The 22,924-nt window shown below is 57.6% G+C and overlaps 2 protein-coding genes and 1 pseudogene across 2 annotated transcripts; 1 reads left to right on the top strand and 2 right to left on the bottom strand.

Moving 5' to 3' along the window:
• Positions 1 to 994: 994 nt before the first annotated feature.
• LOC138811509 (basic proline-rich protein-like) lies at positions 995 to 3,028 on the bottom strand. The gene has a single exon (XM_069999210.1). The coding sequence runs from the start codon at positions 3,026 to 3,028 to the stop codon at positions 995 to 997; it is 2,034 nt and encodes a 677-aa protein (XP_069855311.1).
• A 5,819-nt stretch (positions 3,029 to 8,847) lies between these two features.
• Positions 8,848 to 17,895, top strand: LOC138811502 (nucleophosmin-like; annotated as a pseudogene).
• A 2,423-nt stretch (positions 17,896 to 20,318) lies between these two features.
• Positions 20,319 to 22,553, bottom strand: LOC138811516 (collagen, type I, alpha 1a-like). Its single transcript, XM_069999225.1, has one exon. The coding sequence runs from the start codon at positions 22,551 to 22,553 to the stop codon at positions 20,319 to 20,321; it is 2,235 nt and encodes a 744-aa protein (XP_069855326.1).
• Positions 22,554 to 22,924: the final 371 nt, after the last annotated feature.

The raw sequence follows: 22,924 nt of genomic DNA, 5'->3' as shown, positions 1-22,924 counted from the left end.
GGGGGGCTGTCACTGTCGCTGTGTGGATGATGGAGGGGGGCTGTTACTGTCACTGTGTGGGTGATGGAGGCGGGGCTGTCACTGTCACTGTGTGGATGATGGAGGGGGGGTGTCACTGTGCTGTGTGGATGATGGAGGTGAGGCTGTTACTGTCACTGTGTGGATGATGGAGGTGGAGCTGTCACTGTGTGGATGATGGAGAGGGGCTGTCGCTGTCACTGTGTGGATGATGGAGAGGGGCTGTCGCTGTCACTGTGTGGATGATGGAGAGGGGCTGTCGCTGTCACTGTGTGGATGATGGAGGGGGGCTGTCGCTGTCGCTGTGTGGGTGATGGAAGCAGGGCTGTCGCTGTCACAGTGTGGATGATGGAGGGGGCTGTCGCTGTCGCTGTGTGGATGATGGAGGGGGGCTGTTACTGTCACTGTGTAGATGATGGAGGTGGGGCTGTCGCTGTCGCTGTGTGGATGATGGAGGGGGGCTGTCGCTGTCGCTGTGTGGATGATGGAGGGGGGCTGTTACTTGTCACTGTGTGGATGATGGAGGGGGGCTGTCGCTGTCACTGTGTGGATGATGGAGGCGGGGCTGTCGTTGTTGCTGTGTGGATGATGGAGGGGGGCTGTTACTGTCACTGTGTGGATGATGGAGGGGGGCTGTCGCTGTCGCTGTGTGGATGATGGAAGGGGGCTGTCATTGTCACTGTGTGGATGATGGAGGTGGGGCTGTCACTGTCTCTGTGTGGATGATGGAGGGGGGCTGTGGCTGTCGCTGTGTGGATGATGGAGGTGGGGCTGTCGCTGTCTCTGTGTGGATGATGGAGGGGGGCTGTCGCTGTGTGGATGATGGAGGGGGGCTGTCGCTGTCGCTGTCGTGTGGGTGATGGAGGGGGGGCTGTAGCTGTGCTGTGTGGATGATGGAGGGGGGCTGTCATCTCTGGTCCTCTCTGGCCTGGCCCCGCCTTCTCCTGTCTCTCAAGTGACCCTGGACGGTGTCGGGTCAGTGGGGCCCTGGCCCTCCTGTGGTAACTTCCCTTCCGGCTCTGATTAAGAATTCAGCCTCCGCCCGTGCTGGGTTGGGCAGCGGGGCCGGGGCCGCGCCTGGCTGTGGACGTGGGCGCAAGGCCGCGAGGCCACGAGGCCGGGACAGGGGACAGGAGGCCGAGACGCTGGACGCCGACCATCCCCGCCCCGGCGTCCCCGTGCCGTCATGGGGGGGTGGGGGGGGTCCCGTGCCGTCGGGGGGGGTGGGGGGCTCCCGTCCCGTCGTGGGGGTGTCAGGGGGGTCCCGTGCCATCAGGGCGGTGGGGGGGGGTCCCGTCCCGTCGGGGGAGTTGGGGGGTCCCGTGCCGTCGGGGGTCGGGGGTCCCGTGCCGTCGGGGGGGTCCCGTCCCGTCGGGGGTCGGGGGTCCCGTGCCGTCGGGGGTCGGGGTCCCGTGACGTCGGGGGTCGGGGTCCCGTGACGTCGGGGGTCGGGGGTCCCGTGCCGTCGGGGGGGTCCCGTCCCGTCGGGAGGTGGGGGGTCCCGTGCCGTCGGGGGGTGGGGGGTCCCGTGCCGTCGGGGGGTGGGGGGTCCCGTCCCGTCGGGGGAGTTGGGGGGGGTCCCGTCCCGTCGGGGGAGTTGGGGGGGTCCCGTCCCGTCGGGGGAGTTGGGGGGGTCCCGTCCCGTCGGGGGAGTTGGGGGGGTCCCGTCCCGTCGGGGGAGTTGGGGGGGTCCCGTGCCGTCGGGGGGGTCCCGTGCCGTCGGGGGGGGGTCGGGGGGGGGGTCCCGTGCCGTCGGGGGTCGGGGGGTCCCGTGCCGTCGGGGGGGTCCCGTGCCGTCGGGGGTCGGGGGTCCCGTGCCGTCGGGGGGGTCCCGTGCCGTCGGGGGGGGTCGGGGGTCGGGGGTCCCGTGCCGTCGGGGGTCGGGGGTCCCGTGCCGTCGGGGGAGTTGGGGGGGTCCCGTGCCGTCGGGGGGGTCCCGTGCCGTCGGGGGTCGGGGGTCCCGTCCCGTCGGGGGTCGGGGGTCCCGTGCCGTCGGGGGTCGGGGATCCCGTGCCGTCGGGGGTCGGGGGTCCCGTGCCGTCGGCGTCCCCTGGCGGCCGCGTCTCGCGCCGCCCCCGTCCGCCCCGACCCCTCCCGGCCCCGGGCGCCCGCTGCGGGACACCGCACCGAGGACACGGACCGGCCCGCGTCGGAAGCCGGGCTCCGGGGCGCCGCACGGCGGGGCGGACGCGGGGGACCCCGAGCCTGGACGGGCGCCCGTCATCCGCCCCGGTGGGGGAGGCGCCGCCCCGCCACCTCCAGCCCCGCGGGGCGCGGCCACGGGGGGGCGCCGACAACGCTCGAGGCCCGCGGGGCCACCGGGAGCGCGGGGGGGGCGGGGCCACCGGGAGCGCGGGGGGCGGGGCCACCGGGGAGCGCGGGGGGCGGGGCCACCGGGGAGCGCGGGGGGCGGGGGCGGGGCCACCGGGGAGCGCGGGGGGCGGGGCCACCGGGAGCGCGGGGGGGGGGGGCGGGGGGGGACGGGCGGGGGTCGGGCGCACCGGGGAGCGCGGCGGGCAGGGGCGGGGCAGAGGTACGGGGGGGGGTGCGGGGGGCGCCATCGGGGGGCGCGGGGGACGCGGGGGCGCCATCGGGGGGCGCGGGGGACGCGGGGGCGCCATCGGGGGGCGCGGGGGCACCATCGGGGGGCGCCATCGGGGGGCGCCATCGGGGAGCGCCATCGGGGGGCGGGGGGCGCGGGGGCGCCATCGGGGGCGCCATCGGGGGACGCGGGGGGTGCCATCGGGGGGCGCCATCGGGGGGCGCCATCGGGGGGCGCCATCGGGGGGCGGGGGACGCGGGGGCGCCATCGGGGGACGCGGGGGGCGCCATCGGGGGGCGGGGGGCGCGGGGGCGCCATCGGGGGGCGCCATCGGGGGCGCCATCGGGGGACGCGGGGGGCGCCATCGGGGGACGCGGGGGGCGCGGGGGCGCCATCGGGGGACGCGGGGGGCGCGGGGGCGCCATCGGGGGGTGGGGGGCGCGGGGGCGCCATCGGGGGACGCGCCATCGGGGGTCCCCGCCCGCCTCCCGCCCGCCCCGCGCCGCCTGCAGCCCACCGCGGTCGGCCGCACAGTGAGACCGTCCCGCCTCCCAAACATCCCGGGAGCAGCGTCCGGCGAGCACCGAGAGCCGCGGCCTCCCACGGACGCGGCCCGGCTCTAGGACCCCGGGCTCCGTGACACCCGCGGGGCCGGGGAGGGGCGGCCCGGGCGCGAGGGCTGGCGAGGGGAGGACCCCCCCCCATGAGGGGCCCAAACCAGAGACACGAGGTAGGTGTGAGAAGAACATCCGTTAAAAGATCGTCACAGGACTTGAACTGACGCTGTCCAGCAGTGGGTGGGTGCCTGGAGCCGGCTCCCTGGCGGGACTGCCTCCAGAGCCCACCAGGGCAGGGTCCGCCCGGGCAACATCACAGACTCCACCTCAAAGAGAAGAGAGAACGAAGACGGGAAGGAAGGAAAGAGGAGAAAAAGAAAAAGAAAGGCTGTCAGTGGGCAGCATTTATTTTGGTGGTGGTGGTGCTTTTGCCAGTCCTGGGGCTTGAACTCAGGGCCTGGGCGCGTCCCTGAGCCTCCCGTGCTCAGGGCCAGCGCTCTACCACTTGAGCTGCAGCGCCACTTCCAGCTTTTTCTGAGTGGTTTATTGGAGATAAGAGTCTCCCACACTTTCCTGCCTGTGCTGGCTTTGAACCGTGACCCTCAGGTCTCCTGAGTAGGATCACAGGCATGAGCCACCAGCGCAACATTAGTGACCAGTTTTTAAAAACCTACAGCTTTCTCAGTGAGTAAAACTAAAATACTCACGAACGGCAACAGCACCACAGAGGAAGGTGAAGACCAAAGATCTCCGTCTGGTCTCCTGGGCTCTTCTGTAAGGAGCCGTGCAGTGGACAGCTGCCTTCCTGCCGAAGACACTTTAAACGTCCACGAGATCCATTCTGTCCACAACTTTTGACATGAAACAAAAGAACTCTCAGGACATCTTCATACAGAGTGGAAAGAAATTTGGTCTAAAGGTTAAGATGAGAAAATTCAAATTATAATTTGGCAATAAGGAAGTGGTTTAAATAATTTAAAATGAAGGATGAGCTACAGGAAGTTGTTCTTTGGTGGTCGTTTTTGTTTCAATCGCCACAAGCAAGACATAGATTTAAAAAATAGACCACAGGGCACAGCTAGCGTTTCTGACAGGCATGTGCAGGCAGGATTCTAGAAACAGCAATCATTTAACAAATTGTGCCATTAAAAGTCATAATAGGTCTAAGAGCTGTTCTTGAAAGAACTTACTAAGTAATTTGACCTACATAATCATCTTGTTAAATTCATTTGATATCATGAGACAGTTTGTGGAATATGCATAGTACATTATATTAAAGAGAAAAGTACCCTTCAATTGGTATCTGATGTGCACTTTGCAATCACAGCTATTAGTTGTCTATAAAACTCCTAGACATGATTTGATTTGATTACTATTATATCATTTTACTTTGTAATGTATAGGGGGGTGGAGATCACTGGTCTGCTTTTGCTTACTAGGAAATTCTTAATGAAGGATGTTTTATTTATGAACTTAAAGAGACACATGGATTGCTGGTGGCTAAACTGATGATTCTGCTGCCGTACTTGTCAAAACTATGGCTCTAATTCGATAGTGGGGCGACAGTGGGTCTCTGAGTTGATCTCTGCCTCAGCAAGCTGGCGTGGGCCTGGGATAGCTCCTCCTGAGAGGAACTCCACCAGCGGCTCACAGGAGGCCATCAACACCAAGCGCCAGCAGCGAGAAGACCTCAGCGCCCTTGCTCAACCGTACACTGGCTGTGCTTTACCTCCTAAGTCAGCGACCGAGGAGGGTACTTGACGTGACTAGTCTGCGTGGAAGCCGAGTGTTTCCACAAGAAGTGAATGGAGAACACTCAGGGAAGAGCAAAGGAAGAGAGACAGGAGGACTCGCGGAGTGCCTTCTAGGTACCAGGCCCTGGGCTCACGAATAATGAGCTTCAGAAATTATTACCAGTCCCTCTCGCTTAATCCTACACAAAGCTGGGAGTGACAAAGAAACTGGCCTTCTCTGCTGGGCTGAACACAAGTTTTCTGCCCAGCACCTCACTCCCTCCGGGCCAAACCACCGAAGTCCTGTGAGCCACCGGCAATCTCTGCTGTTAACCCTTCAAAGGGAACACGTGATCAGAATTTTATTACAAGTACCCTCAGGCACAAGAACACTGGCCCTAAGCCAGGTGCTGGTGGCCCAGAGTTCAAGCCCCATGACCAATAACAACAACGAAAAAAGGAAGAATGAAAGAAGAAAGAGCAAACACTGGCCCTTGTAAATTTACAGAACTCTTATGAAATCATCAGCTGTGGAATGATTTTATTTGTATGATTTGCCTTTCAGGTCAAATTAGTGATATTTCAAGGCAAAACATCGAAGGGTTCTAATTTAAGTTGCGAACTGAGATATGGTTCAGATGCTTTCTCTATTATTATTATTATTTCTGCTGATCCGGGGGCTTGAACTCAGGGCCTGGGCGCTGTCCCTGAGCTCCTCTTTGCTCAAGGCTAGTGTACTACCACTTGAGCCACAGCTCCACTTCTGGCTTTTTGGTGGTTCATTGGCGATGAGAGTCTCACAGACTTTCCTGCCTGGGTTGGTTTCAAACTGCAATCCTCAGATCTCAGCCTCCTGGGTAGCTAGGATGACAGGCGTGAGCCACCCGCACCTGACTTCCATTATTTTATTTATTTTTGCCAGTCCTGGGGCTTGAACTCAGGGCCTGGGCGCTGTCCCTGAGCTTCTCTGTGCTCAGAGCTAGCACTCGAGAGCCACAGCACAACTTCTGGCCTTTTCTGTGTATGTGATACTGAGGAATCGAACCCCGGTGAGTGCTCTACCATGGAGCCACCCTCCCGGCCCATCCCAGGATGTCAGTACTTGGAGTGCTTAAACCTGGCAGAGCAGCTCGGTTTCACAGCGCCCCCTGCTGTTGTCTGGTGAGTTTTACCGCTCCACTCCAACCAGAGAGTGCAGACCCGGAAAGAAGCCAACACTGGCCCAGGTCCGGTGGTCAGCTTTTAGGGCCCAGAAATGAACCCGAATATGAGCAGGCTCAGGTTCGCCGAACAGAACCCTGGGTCTTCTTCCACCGCAACTTCTCCCAAGTTCCTAGGCCTCTTGGTTGGGCCTTTAGACAGCTAACCAACACTTCCTAGTCCCACTGCTGATGCCACCATCCCTGGCCCGGCGGGGGGCATCCTGGCACCCGGAGTGGCCAGCCGCTCAGCCTCAGATTGGAGGTGCAGCCTGGTCACACCCGGAAGGCCTTCACACACGTCTCCAGAAGCAAACCAGGAGACACAGCAGGACGTGGACCTCGGTGCAGGACGTGGACCTCGGTGCAGGACGGACTACCTTCCCCAAAGGGTAACTCTTCATTGTTTATCCACACGCATGCCTTCCCTATCACATCTCCTTTATCCGCTCCTCTGCCCACAGTTGTTCCACACCTTGCCACTGTGAATGGCACCAAGGGGACAACATGCTCCTTCATGACAAAAACTTCTAAATAGTTTTAGTTTTCGAGGCACGTCCATGCTTTTTCTATATCCATCACCCGCCCGTGTGCATGGCTGGCTTCCTGTCCACCTCCTCAATGCTGGCTGTCTTTCAATGTAGGTGATAGCTCGCTGTGATTCTGTTTCTCTAATTATTGATACATATATTTCTTGGTCTTTGAGAAATACCCAGTAGATCCTTTGACCATTTTTAAAATCAGGTTTTCTCTGGGCCTGGGCGCTGTCCCTCAGCTCTTCAGCTCAAGGCTAGCGCTCTACCACTTGAGCCACAGCACCACTTCAGCCTTTTCTGTGTATGTGGTGCTGAGGAATTGAATCCAGGCCTCATGCATGCGAGGCCAGTGCTCTACCACGGAGCCACCTTCCCAGCCCTGCTACTGTGTATTTTTTATGTATTTTTAATATAAACTTTTCCTTATTTGCAAATATTTCATTCCTCTCGGTTTCTCTTTCTGGTGGTACTAGAGTTTGAACCCAAGGCTCTGTGCTTACTTAGAGATATGATGTTAGGTTTTTCACCTGGGGATCTTTTCTAATATGGACATCTGTCATGGTAAATTTCCCTCTAGGTATTTTTTGGCATATAAACAGGTGATTACATATTTTTTTAAAGAACATCTTTAGGTTCATAGCAAAATGAAGCAGAAACTCCAGGGAATACTCTTTCTCCTGCGCTGGAGAACCCTGCATTAGACTCCTTCGTTCCTGCAGCTGAGGGATCCGCCAGGTGCCCCAAGTTGACAGGTTACGTTATGGTTCCTTCTTGTCTTGGTGTCTGCAGGCTGACCTGGAACTTGCTATACAGAAAGTAGAAAAGCCTTGTTATGAATTTACAGTCCTCTTGCTTCAGCCTCCTGCGTACTGAGGTGACAGGCGTGTGTTACCACACCTGGCCCAAGCCATTGGTTCTGATGAATGTATGGTATATACCCCACTCCAGCAGTCTACGAGATAGTTCAGGGCTCTAAACAGCCTCCTCACTCCCTGGAACCGCGCCTTTCTCATCTTAAGTCCTCTTGCTGTGTGTGCACGCTGTGCATGTGTGTGCACGTGTGTGCATTCGGTCCTTTGCATGCGTGTGCACGCTGTGCACGTGTGTGCATTCGGTCCTTTGCATGCGTGTGCACGCTGTGCATGTGTGTGCACGTGTGTGCATTCGGTCCTTTGCATGCGTGTGCACGCTGTGCATGTGTGTGCACGTGTGTGCATTCGGTCCTTTGCATGCGCGTGCACGCTGTGCATGTGTGTGCATTCGGTCCTTTGCATGCGTGTGCACGCTGTGCATGTGTGTGCACGTGTGTGCATTCGGTCCTTTGCATGCGTGTGCACGCTGTGCACGTGTGTGCATTCGGTCCTTTGCATGCGCGTGCGCGCTGTGCATGCGGTCACTTCCTGTGGGTGCTGGGGCTCGAGCTCTGGGCCTGGGCGCTGTCCTCAGCGAGCGCTACCTCCCTACCCCGAGCCGCTTCGGGGCTCCCGGCCTCCTGCCGGGGCTGGCTTTGAGCCGCGTTCTCGGGTCTCGGGCTCCGGACGGCTGGGCGGACAGGCGGGGGCCCCGCGTGCGCGTCTGCCCTCGCACGCTGCGCGCCGTGGGCGGCGTCACTTTGCCGGCCGGCCCGGGGGCGCGGACGAGGGGGGCGCGGACACCCCTCCGGCGCCCCACTGCGCACGCGCACGCGCCTCGCCCCGGCCCGGCGGGGGTCTCCGTGCCCAGGCCCCGCGGGCCCCGCCCGAGCTCGCGGGAGCGCAGCGCCGGCCCCGGGGCGGGCCGCGCCGATGCGGGGCGGGAGGCCGCTCCCGCGCCCTCGGCTCGGCGCCCGGCGGGGACGCGCGCGGGGCGGGCGCGGGCCTCGCACGCCCGAGGCCCCGGGTTCGGGTCCCCGGCGCCACACACGCAGAAAAGGCCGGCAGTGGGGCTGCGCTCAAGCGCCAGGACCAGCCAGACACAAAAGCCACGACAACGCCGGGGACAACCCAGCCTAACCAGAAGGACGGCGCGGAGGAGCGCGCACGCGCGCGGACGCCCGGCCACACCCCCTCCGCCCGCGCGCGTGCGCAGTGCGAGCCCGCGAGGCACCTGGCGGTGGTGGGTGGAAGACGGCGAGGCGGGATGGGGCGGCGGGGTGGAAGTGCGCCTGCGCGGGAGTGCGGCCCGGCCGGAGAGTAGGATCCTCTCGAGCACGCGCGCGGGGGGCGGGGCTTGGCGAGCTCTCGCGAGATGGGCGCAGGCCTTATAAACGCGCAGGCGGCCCGCGTCCTTTCCTTGGCGTGATTCCGTCCTGCGTCTCCCCTCGGCCGCGGAGCCGCCCTCCTCCGTCCGCCCTCGCCGCGCGCCGCCCATGGAGGACTCGATGGACATGGACATGAGCCCGCTGCGGCCCCAGAACTACCTGTTCGGTACGCGGCCGGTGGCGGGGCGGCCGCCGCGGGCCTGGGCTCGGGGGTGGGGCCGGGGCCGGGCCTGCGGGCGCCGGGGAAACGGGGAGCCGGGGCCGGGCCTGCGGGCGCCGGGGAGCCGGGGCCGGGCCTGCGGGCGCCGGGGAAACGGGGAGCCGGGGCCGGGCCTGCGGGCGCCGGGGAGCCGGGGCCGGGCCTGCGGGCGCCGGGGAGCCGGGGCTGGGCCTGCGGGCGCCGGGGAGCCGGGGCCGGGCCTGCGGGCGCCGGGGAAACGGGGAGCCGGGGCCGGGCCTGCGGGCGCCGGGGGAGCCGGGGCTGGGCCTAAAAGGCGCTAGGGAAACGGGGGGCCGGGGCCGGGCCTGCGGGCGCCGGGGGGCCGGGGCTGGGCCTGCGGGCGCCGGGGAGCCGGGGCCGGGCCTGCAGGTACTGGAGGACCAAGGACGGGGCCTGAGAGGCCCGGGGGCCGGGAACTCGGAGCCGGGGGGTTGAGGCCGGGGCCTGCGACTGGGCCCGGGGGAGATCGGAGCCGGGGCCGGGGGGAGCCGGGGTGCTGGGGCCGGGCCTGCAGGCGCTGGAGGACCGAGGACGGGGCCTGGGGGGCCGGGAACTCGGGGAGCCGGGGACTTGAGTCCGGGGCCTGGCCCGCGGGCTCGGGGGCCGGGCGCGGCCGGGCCTGTCGGCGGCGCGGGGCCGAGGCCCGGGGAGGCCGCCGGGGAGGGGGCGGCGAGGGGCCCGCCGCGCCGACCACGTGGCCGCCACGTGGCCCGGTGGGGAAGGGGGTGTGGGCCGCACATCCGGGGCTCGCGCCCGGGCGCCGCGGTCCGTGCTCGGCGGGGCCCCGGCACCCGGGCCGCCCAGGGCCTTTGTCCCGGCGAGGCCCGCGCGGGGCCGCCCGGCTTCCGAGGACGAGGTAGAGAAAGGGGCCCGACGGGAGGCCGACCCGGGAGCGATTCTGGAGGAACTGCCCCTCTTTTACAGGTTGCGAGCTGAAGGCTGACAAAGATTACCACTTCAAGGTGGATAATGATGAAAACGAGCACCAGTTATCACTAAGAACGGTGAGTTCGAAGGGAAACGAGAACGCGGATAGTACTGACCACCGGGTGCCAGCTTTACCTATTCGTGCACTCCCGCCACGCAATTTGACTAAGAGTAACTGTTGAACCCAGTCTGATTTTGTCAGTTGAACCATAGACCATAGCCTCTTGGGTCAGGTGATAACTGTTGGTTGTGTCTTTATAATGCATTTCTTTAAATTTGATTTCCACCAGTGATAACAATTAAAGTTCATACTTAGTACAAACTAGAATTTGGAGGGGTTACAAGACAGCTGGCATTGAACTAACCCTATTTTTTTGTTGTTCAGGTTAGTTTAGGGGCTGGTGCAAAAGATGAATTGCATATCGTTGAAGCAGAGGCAATGAATTATGAGGGAAGTCCAATTAAGGTTACACTGGCAACTTTGAAAATGTCTGTACAGCCAACGGTAAGACTGCTTAAACTTTGAAGTTTATGTTACTTTCAGCCTCCTAAGATTGGTACTGTTGAGGTTACACAAAGATGAGAAAGGGGCTCTCTTGGTCTTTGTTCCTGTGTTCCGACTTGCACTTCAGAACTTGGGGAACAGTCACATAGTTTCTGGTGTCTGATAGAGGTGGTAAATTGGTTCATGGGTTTGTTGAAGGTTTGCTGAGAAATGTTCATTTACAGCATTTTCACAACATTTAAGATTTTCTCCTCTTCAGGTGTCCCTTGGGGGCTTTGAAATCACACCGCCTGTGGTCCTGAGGCTGAAGTGTGGGTCAGGGCCCGTGCACATCAGCGGACAGCACTTAGTTGCTGTGGAGGAGGATGCAGAGTCGGAAGATGAAGAAGAGGAGGATGTAAAGCTGTTGAGCGTGTCTGGAAAGCGATCGGCCCCTGGAGGTGGTGGCAAGGTTCCACAGGTAGATGTGATTTTTACTGTTGTGGATTGTGTTCTAGCTAGCCTTTTTTTTTTTTTTTTTGCTTTGGTGACAAAGAGCAGCGCTCACTCACAAGAAGTATGTACTTGCTTTTATCAGAAAAAAGTAAAGCTTGCTGAGGAAGATGAGGACGAAGAGGATGAAGATGATGATGAGGAGGAGGAGTAAGTATAACAATCTTCAATCTTAGCATGCATTAAGTTGGAACTAATAGCCCCATCTCCTGGGCCTTAGGAGGTTTTTCTCAAGTAAGTGTCATATTTGTGTTCTTCAAGGCATAACCTTTTAGAAATGAAGGTCCAAATCTGGGGAGTGCAGCCATCAGTATGGGGCTTTCCAGTTCCTCTCAGCCACCACTCTTCCACTTGAGCATGCCTCCAGTGAACCCTCTCTAACTTGAGAGTCTTTGAAATTGTCCCCATGGAATGGCTTGACCTCACAGATTAGTCTCCAGAGTAGCTGGCATGACAGGCATGAGCCACTGGCCCCAACGTTCGATTTAGTGGTGCGGACAATGAATGGATGCCTGTGGAGGAACAGGTGTTACTGGGTTCAGTGGTGAGGTGGCTGCTGCCCATTAAAGCTGGCGGGCAAATGAGACAGGTAGTAAGTTGGGCACACGGTGCCTCAGTGTCAGCCCTTCCTTCATCTCTCATTCTTACACGTGGAAGGAAATTGACAATTAAACCAAAATCTTACAACTTAAACTAGAAAATTGAAGCTTTTTTTTTTTTTTTTGGTCCAGTCGTGGGGCCTGAACACTGCCCTGGGCACTGTCCCTCAGCTCAAGGCTAGCACTCTACCACTTGAGCCACAGTGCCACTTCTGGCTTTTTTCTTTTTTTTTTGCTTATGTGGTGCTGAGGAATCGAAACCCAGGGCCTCGTGCATGCAAGGCAAAGGGAAATCTTTTATTTGTGTATTTACTTATTTATTTTTTGGGTTCGATCGTGGACCTGAACTCTAGGCCTGGGCGCTGTACCTCAGCTTTTCAGCTCAAGGCTCGGGCTCTACCACTTGAGCCACAGTGCCACTTTCCGGCTGTTTTTTTTTCTGCTTATGCGGTGCTGAGGTATCGAACCCAGGGCCTCATGCATGCAAGGCAAGCTCTCTACCACTGAGCCATCTTCCCAGCCCCAAGCTTTCCTTTTTTAATGCTTAGAAGTCTGCCATGGTCCTCTAAGTCTTAGGATAAAAATTTCCATTTGTGGGCTGGGAAGGTGGCTCAGTGGTAGAGCGCTTGCCTTGCATGCCTGAGGCCCTGGGTTCGATACCTCAGCACCGCATAAGCAGAAAAAAAAAACAGCCGGAAGTGGTGCTATGGCTCAAGTGGTAGGGCACTAGCCTTGAGCTGAAGAGCTGAGGGACAGCACCCAGGCCCAGAGTTCAAGCCCCATGACCAGAGCCAAAAAAGTAGATAAAATTTTAAAAAAATTTAAAACACTATTGATCATCATGCTGCAATTAACATTTATAAAAAAAATTTCCATTTGTACTAGGGAAATCAGTTACCAGCTTAGTGGGCTCTGCTATTAAGGGAAATGGTATAGTGTGTCAGCATGTTGTCCTCCTTGATCCTACATGAATTTGCATGTGTATTTAGCTCTGTCTGGTAGGTTGCACATCTGGCTTCAGCCACACAGTTGCTGCTTGTGCTGAGCATATGCACAGACATACCATCACTTATGCACTGCCAATATGATGTTTTATCTCATTTGTAGTGATGATGATGATTTTGATGACGAGGAAGCAGAAGAAAAAGTTCCAGTGAAGAAAGTGAGTAGATGTTGCAGGTTGTCAAAAGTGGCAGAAACGAATGTTACCATGTATGTACCTGGTGAAAACTGGCTCAGGAAATCTCACATCAGATACTAATTTCCTGAGAGCTTGAGACTGCTACAGTTGGCAAGTCCTTTACCCAGCATTTTGCCAGACGAATGCTTTGTTTTAGGTATGACACAGGGTTAACCTTGAGGAATTCAGATGACTAATCTCTTTAATTTCAGTCTATACGAGATACTCCAGCCAAAAACGCACAAAAATCAAACCAGAACGGAAAAGACTCAAAACCAGCGACACCAAGATCAAAAGTAAGTAGTAGCACATAAGTAAGAGACGGGCCTCAATGGGTTCTGGATACACCTGGCCTGTCTGAAATTTGGACATTTGGAGATCCTAGTAAATGACAGGGGAGGGCTTGGGTAGTGTACATACCTGTAGTTCTAGCTACTGTGGAGACCGTCAAAAAACAACGTAGACAGAAATAAAGCTATAGACTGGTATGGTTCAAGTCTCCAATGCCACAAAAAAGGTAAACTGCACTTGACTAAGCATTGGGGCTCACTACACACTTTGGCCAAGAGCCTGCTGGGAACCAAGCCCATAGAAGTGTTCCATACACAGGTTTGCTGTAAGGAATTACTTACTTACCTGACAGGATAATGGCTTTGTTTGGTGTTAGATTTATGAGCTGAAATTGACATTTAAAAATTAAACTACAAAAGAGGAATCTGTTAATTCTCCTAAGTGGTTTTGTGTTGTGAGTGTTTAGCTAGTTTGAATTTCCTCTGAGCACTGTACTGAGGTTTTTTGCTAAAGCTTAACCCTCTGTCAAGGAAGCATAGCTCTACTGTTCAGTGGTTAATGAGAGAACTCTCACTGGCTTTTCTGGCCCAGACCACTTACTATATCCTCAGGCAGCCTCTGAGCAACTAGGATTATAGATGTGAGCCATAGGTGGCCTGCTAAGAAATGATTTTTAGAAACATGTACAGCATAATTAGCCTATGGTTATAGTAGTTTAAGAATTCCAGTTGAAGAGGTATATGTTAATACACTCATAGCAATCTTTAATTTTTTTCCAGGGTCAAGAATCCTTCAAAAAACAGGAAAAAACTCCTAAAACACCGAAAGGACCTAGTTCAGTAGAAGACATTAAAGCAAAAATGCAAGCAAGTATAGAAAAAGTGAGTAAAATATTTAGCTACGTCTTTTTCCATTTCAGATTGAGTCTCTGGCAACTTGGATGAATTGTTGTCTTTGCCCTTTTGGTGGTATGTGGCTTTTTTCCGAGTGGATTGCAAAAATTAACTAGTTAATTTGCAATCTTGTGTGATACCTTTCCATTAGAAAGTACCAGCACATCACAAGTTAGAGATAAAATGGAGCTCTACCTGTTCTGATGCCCCAGCAGCACCAGCAGGGGGCGCATGAGTCTTCAGTAGCTGAGCCCTGAGTGCTGTTACATAGTTGCTTGGTAGACTAAACAGAATGGTTATGTTTGCTTTTCATAACCCACCGGATCCCCAGGTCAGTCCTGGGGCCGCACCTTGGATTTGTGTGTGGCTTACCAGGCTTACATCTAGTCTCCTTTTGTCTTCGATGTACAAGGAGGCTTCAGCTTTCGTCCTGCATTTACTCCTGGGGACTAAAACTCCTGAGCGATGGACTTGCACGAATAGAGCCGTGAATGTACTGCCTTGATATCACCCTCTAGGGTGAGGACAGGCCGCTGCCACGCAGGCTCTGGCCTGTGCAGTGAGGAGTGCGTTAGGAACCTAGTACTGCAGTGCCTTGCTCTGCTGCCATCGCTGTAAACTTGCTTTCCTAATATCACTGATTTGTTTTTGCCCCTTGCATACAGTGCTAAAATGATGCCCCTCCCCCAGTTTTAATGTGGTCCTGTCTCCTTGGTTTGATTGCAGGCACTTTGAACAGCCCTGGGCACTACTGGTAAATTAAAGCCCAAAGATGGGGAAAGAGGAAAAGGAGAAACAGATAGAGTCCATACTGACTATCATCAACAATCCAGACTGAAGTCTTCTATCTTAATCTCAATCCCCTTTCCTGATTTGCCACCCATACCCCCTCCAGGCTGGAAGCAATCTTGGTTTCCTAACGCACTCTTGGTGCGGCTGCTGTGATTGAGTAATCCTGCTTTCTTTTGTGCATGTGCTCCATCAATTTGACCATGCCTTAGTCCACTTTGTATCCCGTAGCTGCTCAATAAATATTTGAATGAATCAAATAAGGATGTATGTGGCACTAATTTTCAAATGGAGACTGTAGTGAGGTTTGTTTTCTAGGCATTTTCTGTGATAGAGGCAAAATAGTATAGCTGCTTCTGGCATGTGGAAGGCATCTCAGATGCATGAAAGATACCAAGGGCAAAAAGAAATTAATACTTGTTTAAGCAGGGAAAGAGATGTTCAGTACGCCAAATTAAAAATCCACAGTAGTGATGGGTATATTTTAAGGTGTGTGTAATAATTGTGTAACGTCTTAAATTTGGTGACAAACTCTTGGGTATTTATGATGTGTTTCTTTAAGAGATTAGTTCCTGTCAGTCTTTGCCCTGTTCAGCATTATAGCCCCAAACTGGTATTTGTAATTAGTGTCTGCTGGTATAGCTAAAGGTTGCTCTGTTGGCAAAGCATGGATCTCAGAAGGGAAGCCTATGTTGCTTTGAATCTGATTCTGGATGGTAGAGTAGCGAGGAGCTGACTTGTTACCTACTGAGGTTTGCATGCCTGCTCTTAAATTGTTTGACAGTGCAAAATTGAACCTCACAGCAAAACTTAGGAACACCATGGCTTTAGTGTGCTATCCAAATATGTGTTTTGGGTTCACAATGACACTGAGTAGTTTTTTAAAGCGAATTGGTGGGAACCGGTCCATGTATTAAATAGCATGTAAATCTTGAAGGAATTGTGTTTTTGTTTTGTTTTTGTTTTTTTTGCTTACCCTTAATTTTTTTCCCCCCTCAATAGGGTGGTTCTCTCCCCAAAGTGGAGGCCAAGTTCATCAATTACGTCAAGAATTGCTTCCGGATGACTGACCAAGAGGTAACTAACTGATTTTTCTGGGATATGACCAAATAAAAATCTCTTATGATTTATTATTTTCTCTTAGTCTCTCAAGTTGTTGGCTTCTTTTAAAAGGTTCCTAACCACAGACAATACTTAATATGTGGAAACTCTTTAAGAATTTAGTTGGCAGAGGCTGAAAAGATAGCTTTTTTAGTACATTTTTTCCTAGCTTTTATAAAGTATCTCTTGGTTACTGGGCTTGGCTTTTCTTTTTGGGTACTACTTTGGCTGGGGGAAGTAGAGCTGTGGTTTTTCCTTGCCGCTCCTTTCGGGCTGCTTTTGGCGGCCTGTGTTTTTGCTTTTTTGAGCGGATAGAGAAGACTACAGAAGGTGGACTGGGAAAACGCTTGGCTGAAATCAGCCTGAAGGGTTTGTGTCAAGGGGGCATTTGGCTTACTGTCTTTTAGCTTGAGTTCAGTATTGATTCTGTAGATCTTAGAATTTTTGTTAGGCCATACCCAGACCCACTGTCTTCCACAGGCCAGATGAGTCCTCTGCCATTACTTCCTCTTCTAGACTAAGGATTCTGGCTCTGCCTATAGTTTTTCTTTTTCAGTTGGATTGTTGCAGCAGCATTTTACATGAGCATTAGTTGGATGTTTCAGTTTCTAAGCTTAGAATCCATTGAAGGATATATGGCTGTGGGAGGTTGTAATGTTACCAAATGTAATTCTTGGTTTTCTGCTATTTGTGTGTAGTGATTGTAAACTACGCAGGCTCTTCTGTAATCGCGTTGTAGAGTTCTTTAGTATTAAAGCTGGTAGAAATCCCAATTGTATGTATTAGCAGCTAAGCACACATTAGAGGTGGGTATATGTCTTCAGCTTAGCGAGGAAAGCATCCCTGGCTTGGGGCGGAATCAGTCAGTCAGGTCTGTGATAGGAAGTATTCTGTCCATGTCTGAATGAACACAGCAGTGTGTACTGCTTGTGGCTGAGAAAGGGGCCTTTTAAACACTGCCTAGGCTGGCCTCCAAATAGGACTACAGGCATATGACCACAGTACCTGGCTTGTTTGGGGGGTGTGCAGATCTAAAGAGCAGCAGGCAGTGTCCATTGTGTCAAGATTGTCACTGACAAAAGTATCAAGAGACATTTATTCCAAGTGGGGAAAAAGCCTGATGCTGTGAGGTAGAATTTCATTTTTTGAGAAGTTTGATACAGTAAATATTCACCCCTGGTCAAAAAGGAAGTAATACTGTTGACCAATCATTAGTCATTATGAAATATAGGTGAGAAGGGTCTTAGTGAAAGGTACGTAGGAGCTTGGATCACCTTGACAGGGTAGTTGGCAGAGTGAGTTAATGCTGGGCAAGGAATGAAGTCAGGAGGGTCACCAGGGTGGTAGAGGCCTCCACCTGCCACCTGCTGCAAGCGGGATAATTCAGCTGTTCAGGTCCAGAGCAACTGGGAATGCAGGTGGGGTTATTTAGGTCAGCTACTTTGACTCTTGACCCTGAAGCTGGGTACTGCCTGCGATTAAACAGTATTGGCCAGGTATTCATCTTTGACTCCCTTGACTGATGGTTCCTACGTTTCATTATCCTGTAACTCCTTTTATAAAGTACCTTATCAGGAGTGGTAGTAGGGAGGCTTTATGGTCTGTGAAATAATGCTTCTTAACCTCCTTTTTTTCTTTTGTCTTCAGGCTATTCAAGATCTCTGGCAATGGAGGAAGTCTCTTTAAGAAAGTACTTTGAACAGTTTGTTGAAATTTTCCGTCTCATTTCATTTCTGTAAGAGTTGATATCTGGCTGTCCTTTTTATAATGCAAAGTGAGAACTTTCCCTACTGTGTTTGATAAATGTTGTTCAGACTCCCGCTGCCAAGAACCTGTTGTCCAAAATGCCTGTTTAGTTTTTAAAGACGGAGCTCCACCCTGTGCTTGGACTTAAGTATGTGTGGAATGCTATGGTGGGCCTAGTAGAAGTGACGGTCAGATGTGAAGATGGTGGGGTACAAAATATACATGGGAAATAAACTCAGTATTTTAATAAAGTAGCACTGTTTCCTTGTATTTAACCATTAAGCTGTGCTTTATCAGAAATAAACTTGCATGGTAAAATGACATCCTACCCTGAGAATCTCTGCCTCATGTAGTGGCAATTAGGGCTACGCAGATGTTTCCAGATACGAAGCTCCACCTCTCCTAGAAGGGAGACTGGCTGGAGTAGCCTGGCTTCTGAGGACAACAGGAGTGACTGCTTCCTTACATATGACCTGCGAAGGGGGGGTTATGTCCAATAAAGATAAAACAATGGTGGTTGGATCGCAGGCAGAGTCTGATCTCCAAGGTGGACACTTTGGGGAATCTCAGTGTGCACCCTCTGGCCTTCCTTAGACTCCTCCAAGGAGCCGTGGTGCTTGTTCTCTGCATATCTTTTATGAGTCAGGTAGTGAGTGCATTTCCTTTGGTACAGTCTTCCGTTCCCTCATTGTAGTCCTTTCCATCTCCACCCACGAGTTTTATAGTTCCATCAAGGCTGAGTGAGCACCGTTGCACTTTGTTTAACCCCCTCCTTTTCCAGGAAGGCAATCATTAAAAGCTAGAAATGAAGAGGGAAAGATTCCTTGTTCCTTTAAGTTTCAGTATGTATGTTTGGTACTTAGCGTTGTGCCCTTGTGTTTTTCCTAAGTATCCTCTCTGGCTGTATCCAGAATCCTGTATATCCTAGTGCATCCAGCATGCTGTTCATATTTCCGGGCTTGGCTTACCTCAACATGGTTCTGGGTCCATCCACTTCCTTGCAGATGGCCGTGTACAAGTACAGCACAAATAAGTACATCTGGGCTTCCTTGGCTTTTGGCTAGTGCAACAGTGAACACAGATGTGCAGGTGTTCTTAGATCCTGGCTCATGTTCAAGGTAGATGCCCGCCAGTGGTATGGCTGGGTCATAGCCAAAGCTTTCTAAAAATACCAAAGTGGAGCTGTGGCTCAAGTGCTGTACCTCCAACAATGGGCAAACATCTTTCCTTGAGGGTGAGGTCTTAGTGTCCCCGGTACTGCTGGCACATGCGTGGCACAGGCCGCAAGGGGGCGGTGTTGTTAGTGGAGAGCTTGCTTGCGGACCAGGCTTTGGTCAGACTGCTGGGGGAGCAGGGTCAGAAGCTTTTCCTTACAGTGAAGGAAATCCCCTGCACTCAGCATCTTGGACCTTCAGCACAGGTTGTGCCAATGCCCCAAAGTTTATATTGGTTTATCACAAGACTAGTTTTGACTTAACACCAGCTTCAGCGAACGTGTGAGTAGTTAACTGTTGTAGACCACCTTGAGCTTTGTGAAGTTGCAGGGGGGAAAAAAAGGCCGTTCTGGGTTCTAGACATAAGTTAAATTCATTCCCTTGTATTAGTTCTTGACCCAAAACATTGCCCTGACTCATGGATGTGAAAGTAGAAATACTACATTCTGAAGCTGGTTTTGTACAGTACTGGGGCTTGAGCTCCTTAGCTTTATTAAAGGCCGCTGCTCCTTCCAGCGTGTTGCTGGTTAATGGGAGAAAGGACATGGACTTTCCCTTTAAGTAGCTAAGCTTACAGGTATGGGCTGCCTTGGATCTGCCCCTCAGGCTCAGGGACCAGCCCTTGGAGGCTGTGTTGTGTCACTGGCTTGCAGAATCAAGTCTTCAGATGCACGTCAGATGGTTTTCTCACATTGAAGGGTAGGCAGAAGAGAAATGACAATGCACTCTGTGTCCCCAAGTTCTAGGGATGTTGGTAAGCCAAGTAGTTAAGACCCTGCAGGGCTTGCATTTCCTTAGCTGTTGAAGCATTGTCTTCTGCCAGAACTGGCCTATCTAGAGCTGACTTCCAACACTTCAGAGAGCAAGCCAGTGACCTCGGCCATGCTAGTGCACAAGACTAAGTAACTGCAGCTAAACCCTTAGTTTCAAACGAGTAGTGGCAGGTAAGGGTCAGTGGGAAGGATCACAGACCTGTCTGGTTGCCCTTAGGCAAGACAGTACCCGTGGCTGGAGGTGGGAAGCTGGCCTCGGGTGTGTTCAAACGGTTTTGCCAAAGCTGGAGTGCACACACTTGAGATGCTGGCAGTAAACAGCATGTAGCTGGCTGGGCCCTGGTGGATCATACCACACCTGTAATCCTAGCTGCTCAGGAGGCTGAGATCCGCAGACCCATGCCGTTCCAGAGCAGCGCAGGCGGGAAGGAGGGGGAGCTGCGGGTCAGAGTGGTAGAGCACTAGCCTTGAGCTTCAAGAGACAGGGCCCTTGCCCTGCTTTCAAGCTCATGACCAACACCGAAGAAAGTATGTATCTGGGCTCTGCTACCCTAGACTTGAACCCTAGCCATCCAGGAGGCTGGCTGGAGGGCTGGAGTCGGGCATCCTGGGCAGAAGAGTCAGACCCCATCTGGCCTTGTAGCCAGCGGGTGGCAGCTCAGCCAGCAGATGAGAGCGAGGCCCTGACTTCAGACTCCAGAGCTGAAGAAAGGCCAGGGGACACGGTGGGCCCTGTCCATCCCCCCCCCCTGGTCAGCAGCTTTTCACCAGACTGGTCTGGCCATCAGAAGGTCTGCCCGGTAAATCCGGCCCAGCACCTGGGTGCTCGGCAAAAAGCTATTCACCTTGAGAGGTTCCACTGCCCGGGGTCGGGTCCTGGGGTACGTGGGGACCCCAAGTCTGCCATCGGAGCCGGTCTCGGCTTCCTCCCCGCCGCGACCTCTGTGGCTTAGCCCCGGTCCGGAGCGGAGCTGGCCAGGCTGGCCGCGCCCGGGCCAAGGGCAGGGTCTACCCCGGTGGCGTTGAAGGGCTGGAGGGCAGGGTGAGGGGCGGTGAGCGGCTCCCTGTCCTGGGAACCCGGAGTCCTCCCCGGGGAACTGGAGTCCTCCAGGGAACCCGCAGCCTTCTCGGTGCGGGCGGAGGAGGGCGAAGAGGGCCGGCCAGTCGCTGACCAGACCGAGCCCAGTTGCGATCCCCGAGGGCCGGGGCGGGGCGCGAGGCGCGGGGCCGGGGCGCGGGAGGGCCAGGGCGGGGCGTAGGGCGCAGGGGGCCAGGGCGGGGACCAGGGCACGGAGCCGGGGCGCAGAGCGCGGGCCCGGGCGCAGGGCTGGGTCGCGGGGACGGGGGCGCGGGGACCAGGGCACGGAGCCGCAGAGCGCGGGCCGTGGCGCAGGGTCCGGGCGCAGGGCTGGGGCGCGGGGACCGGGGCGCGGGGGCCAGGGCGGGGCGGGGTGGGGCGCGGGGACCAGGGCACGGAGCCTGGGCGCAGAGCGCGGGTGCCGGGGCGCGGGGCAGGAGCAATGGGGCGCGGAGAGCGGGGCGCACGGCGGGGCGCACGGCGGGGTCCGCGCCCTGGGCCAGGGCGGGGTCCGGGCCGCCTCTGCAGCCCCTAGGTGGCGGCCGCGCGCTGCCGGAGCCGGTTCTCCTGCCGAGGAGCGGGGCGGGATCCCGCGGGGCCGAGGAGAAACGCCCCGGGGACGGAGGAGGAGACGGCGCACCGCACCGCACCGCACAGCGCCGCGGCCCCGCGGGAAGCCACAAGCTTGCGTGGACTCGGGGCGGGTGGAGCTCCTTGGGGTCGAGCCCGACTCCTCGGGCGCCGTCCCGCACCCTGCTCTGACCTGATCCGCATCTCCAACCCCTCCAACCCAAAGCACCCGTCCGCTCCGCTCCGCTCCTGGTTCCCCGCGCCGGCCGGGGTGCGTGCGAATGCACTCAGCCAAGGTGTGCGAAGGGCGCGCCCTGCCCGGCCCCCGCGCCCTGCCCGGCCCCCGCGCCCTGCCCGGCCCCGCGCCCTGCCCGGCCCCCGCGCCCTGCCCGGCCCCCGCGCCCTGCCCGGCCCCCGCGCCCTGCCCGGCCCCCGCGCCCTGCCCGGCCCCCGCGCCCTGCCCGGCCCCCGCGCCCTGCCCGGTCCCCGCGCCCGGCCCCCGCGCCCTGCCCGGTCCCCGCGCCCTGCCCGGCCCCCGCGCCCCGGTCCCCGCGCCCTGCCCGGCCCCCGCGCCCGGCCCCCGCGCCCCACCCGTCTGCCCTGCGGCGCGGCGCGGCGCGGTTCGGACTCCGACGGCTCCCAGCGCGGGCGGCCCCGCAGCTCTGGCCCTCGGAGCGGCCGCCCGGCCCGGAGCCCCGCAGCCGCCTTTGATGTGGGCGCGGCGCACCGGGGCGAGCGCGGAGCCCAGCGCCCGGCCGGCCGCGCCCCGAGGGGGGGCCCGGCCGCATCCCCATTGTGCGCCCGGCCCGGGCCCGCCCCCGGCCCCCGCCCCCCGCCGCCCGCGCGTAGAAAACGCCCCGGCCGCCGCCGGCGGAGGAGGCGGCGATGCGCACGGCCGGGGAGACTCGGAGGAGGAGACATGAGCCGCAGGGCGCCCGGACGGAGCGGCCGTGACGCGTCCGCGCTGCCCCCGCGCGCCCCGGCCCCGGCCCCGGCCCCGGAGCGCTGACCCCGCCGTGCGCCCGGGCCCCGGAGCGCGGACCCCGCCGGGCGGCCCCGGCCCCGGCCCCGGACTGAGCCGACGGCCGGCCTCCCGCAGACGCCCGGACGGCGCGCGCGCGCCCCCGCCCCGGCCCCGGCCCCGGCCCCGGCCGGGCGCCCGCAGCCCCCGCGCCGGCCCCGAGGGCGCCCATGCTGCAGGGCGCGCCGCGGGCCGCCCCGGAGCAGCAGCAGCAGCCGGCCCGGCGGCGGCGGCGGCGGCGGCGGCGGCGCCCGGCCCCGGCCGCGCGGAGAGGACATGTGCAGGCTCGGCTAGCAGCCGCCGCGCCCGCGCCCGCCCGCGCCCCGCCATGCGTCCCGCGCCCTCCGCCTGCTCCGGCCTGTAAGCGCGCGCCCCCCGCCCGCCCGCCCGCCCGGCCCCGGCCCCGGCCCCGCCCTGACGCCTGTCCTCTCTCCGCAGGTGTCTGCACGTCCTGCTGCTGTGCCTCCAGGTCCAGGTAGGTGGGCGCCGCCCGCGCGTCCGCCCCTCCGCCCGCCCGTGCACCTGTTCCCGGGGCGCCGGGGCCGTGCGGGCCTCCCCGGGCCGCCCCGCGCCGCCCCGCGCCGCCCCGCCCCGCCCCGCCCCGCGCCCCCCTGCGCGGCGCCCGAGCGCGGGTCCGACCCGGGACCGCGGCCGCCTCTCCGCACCCCGCGCTCCGGACAAAAAGGCGGCGCGCGCGCGGG

Source organism: Dipodomys merriami, unplaced genomic scaffold (genome assembly GCF_024711535.1).
Source record: "Dipodomys merriami isolate MVZ:Mamm:240054 unplaced genomic scaffold, mDipMer1.0.p SCAF_533, whole genome shotgun sequence".
NCBI lineage: Eukaryota > Metazoa > Chordata > Mammalia > Rodentia > Heteromyidae > Dipodomys > Dipodomys merriami.
The sequence above is the reverse complement of the archived record's forward strand: the minus strand, read 5'-3'. Positions and strand labels throughout refer to the sequence as shown.

What these genes read in the sequence shown, in the direction of transcription:
- LOC138811509 (XM_069999210.1), bottom strand. Translation starts at nt 3,028, where the DNA reads ATGGCGCGTCCCCCGATGGCGCCCCCGCGCCCCCCACCCCCCGATGGC.
- LOC138811516 (XM_069999225.1), bottom strand. Translation starts at nt 22,553, where the DNA reads ATGGCGGGGCGCGGGCGGGCGCGGGCGCGGCGGCTGCTAGCCGAGCCT.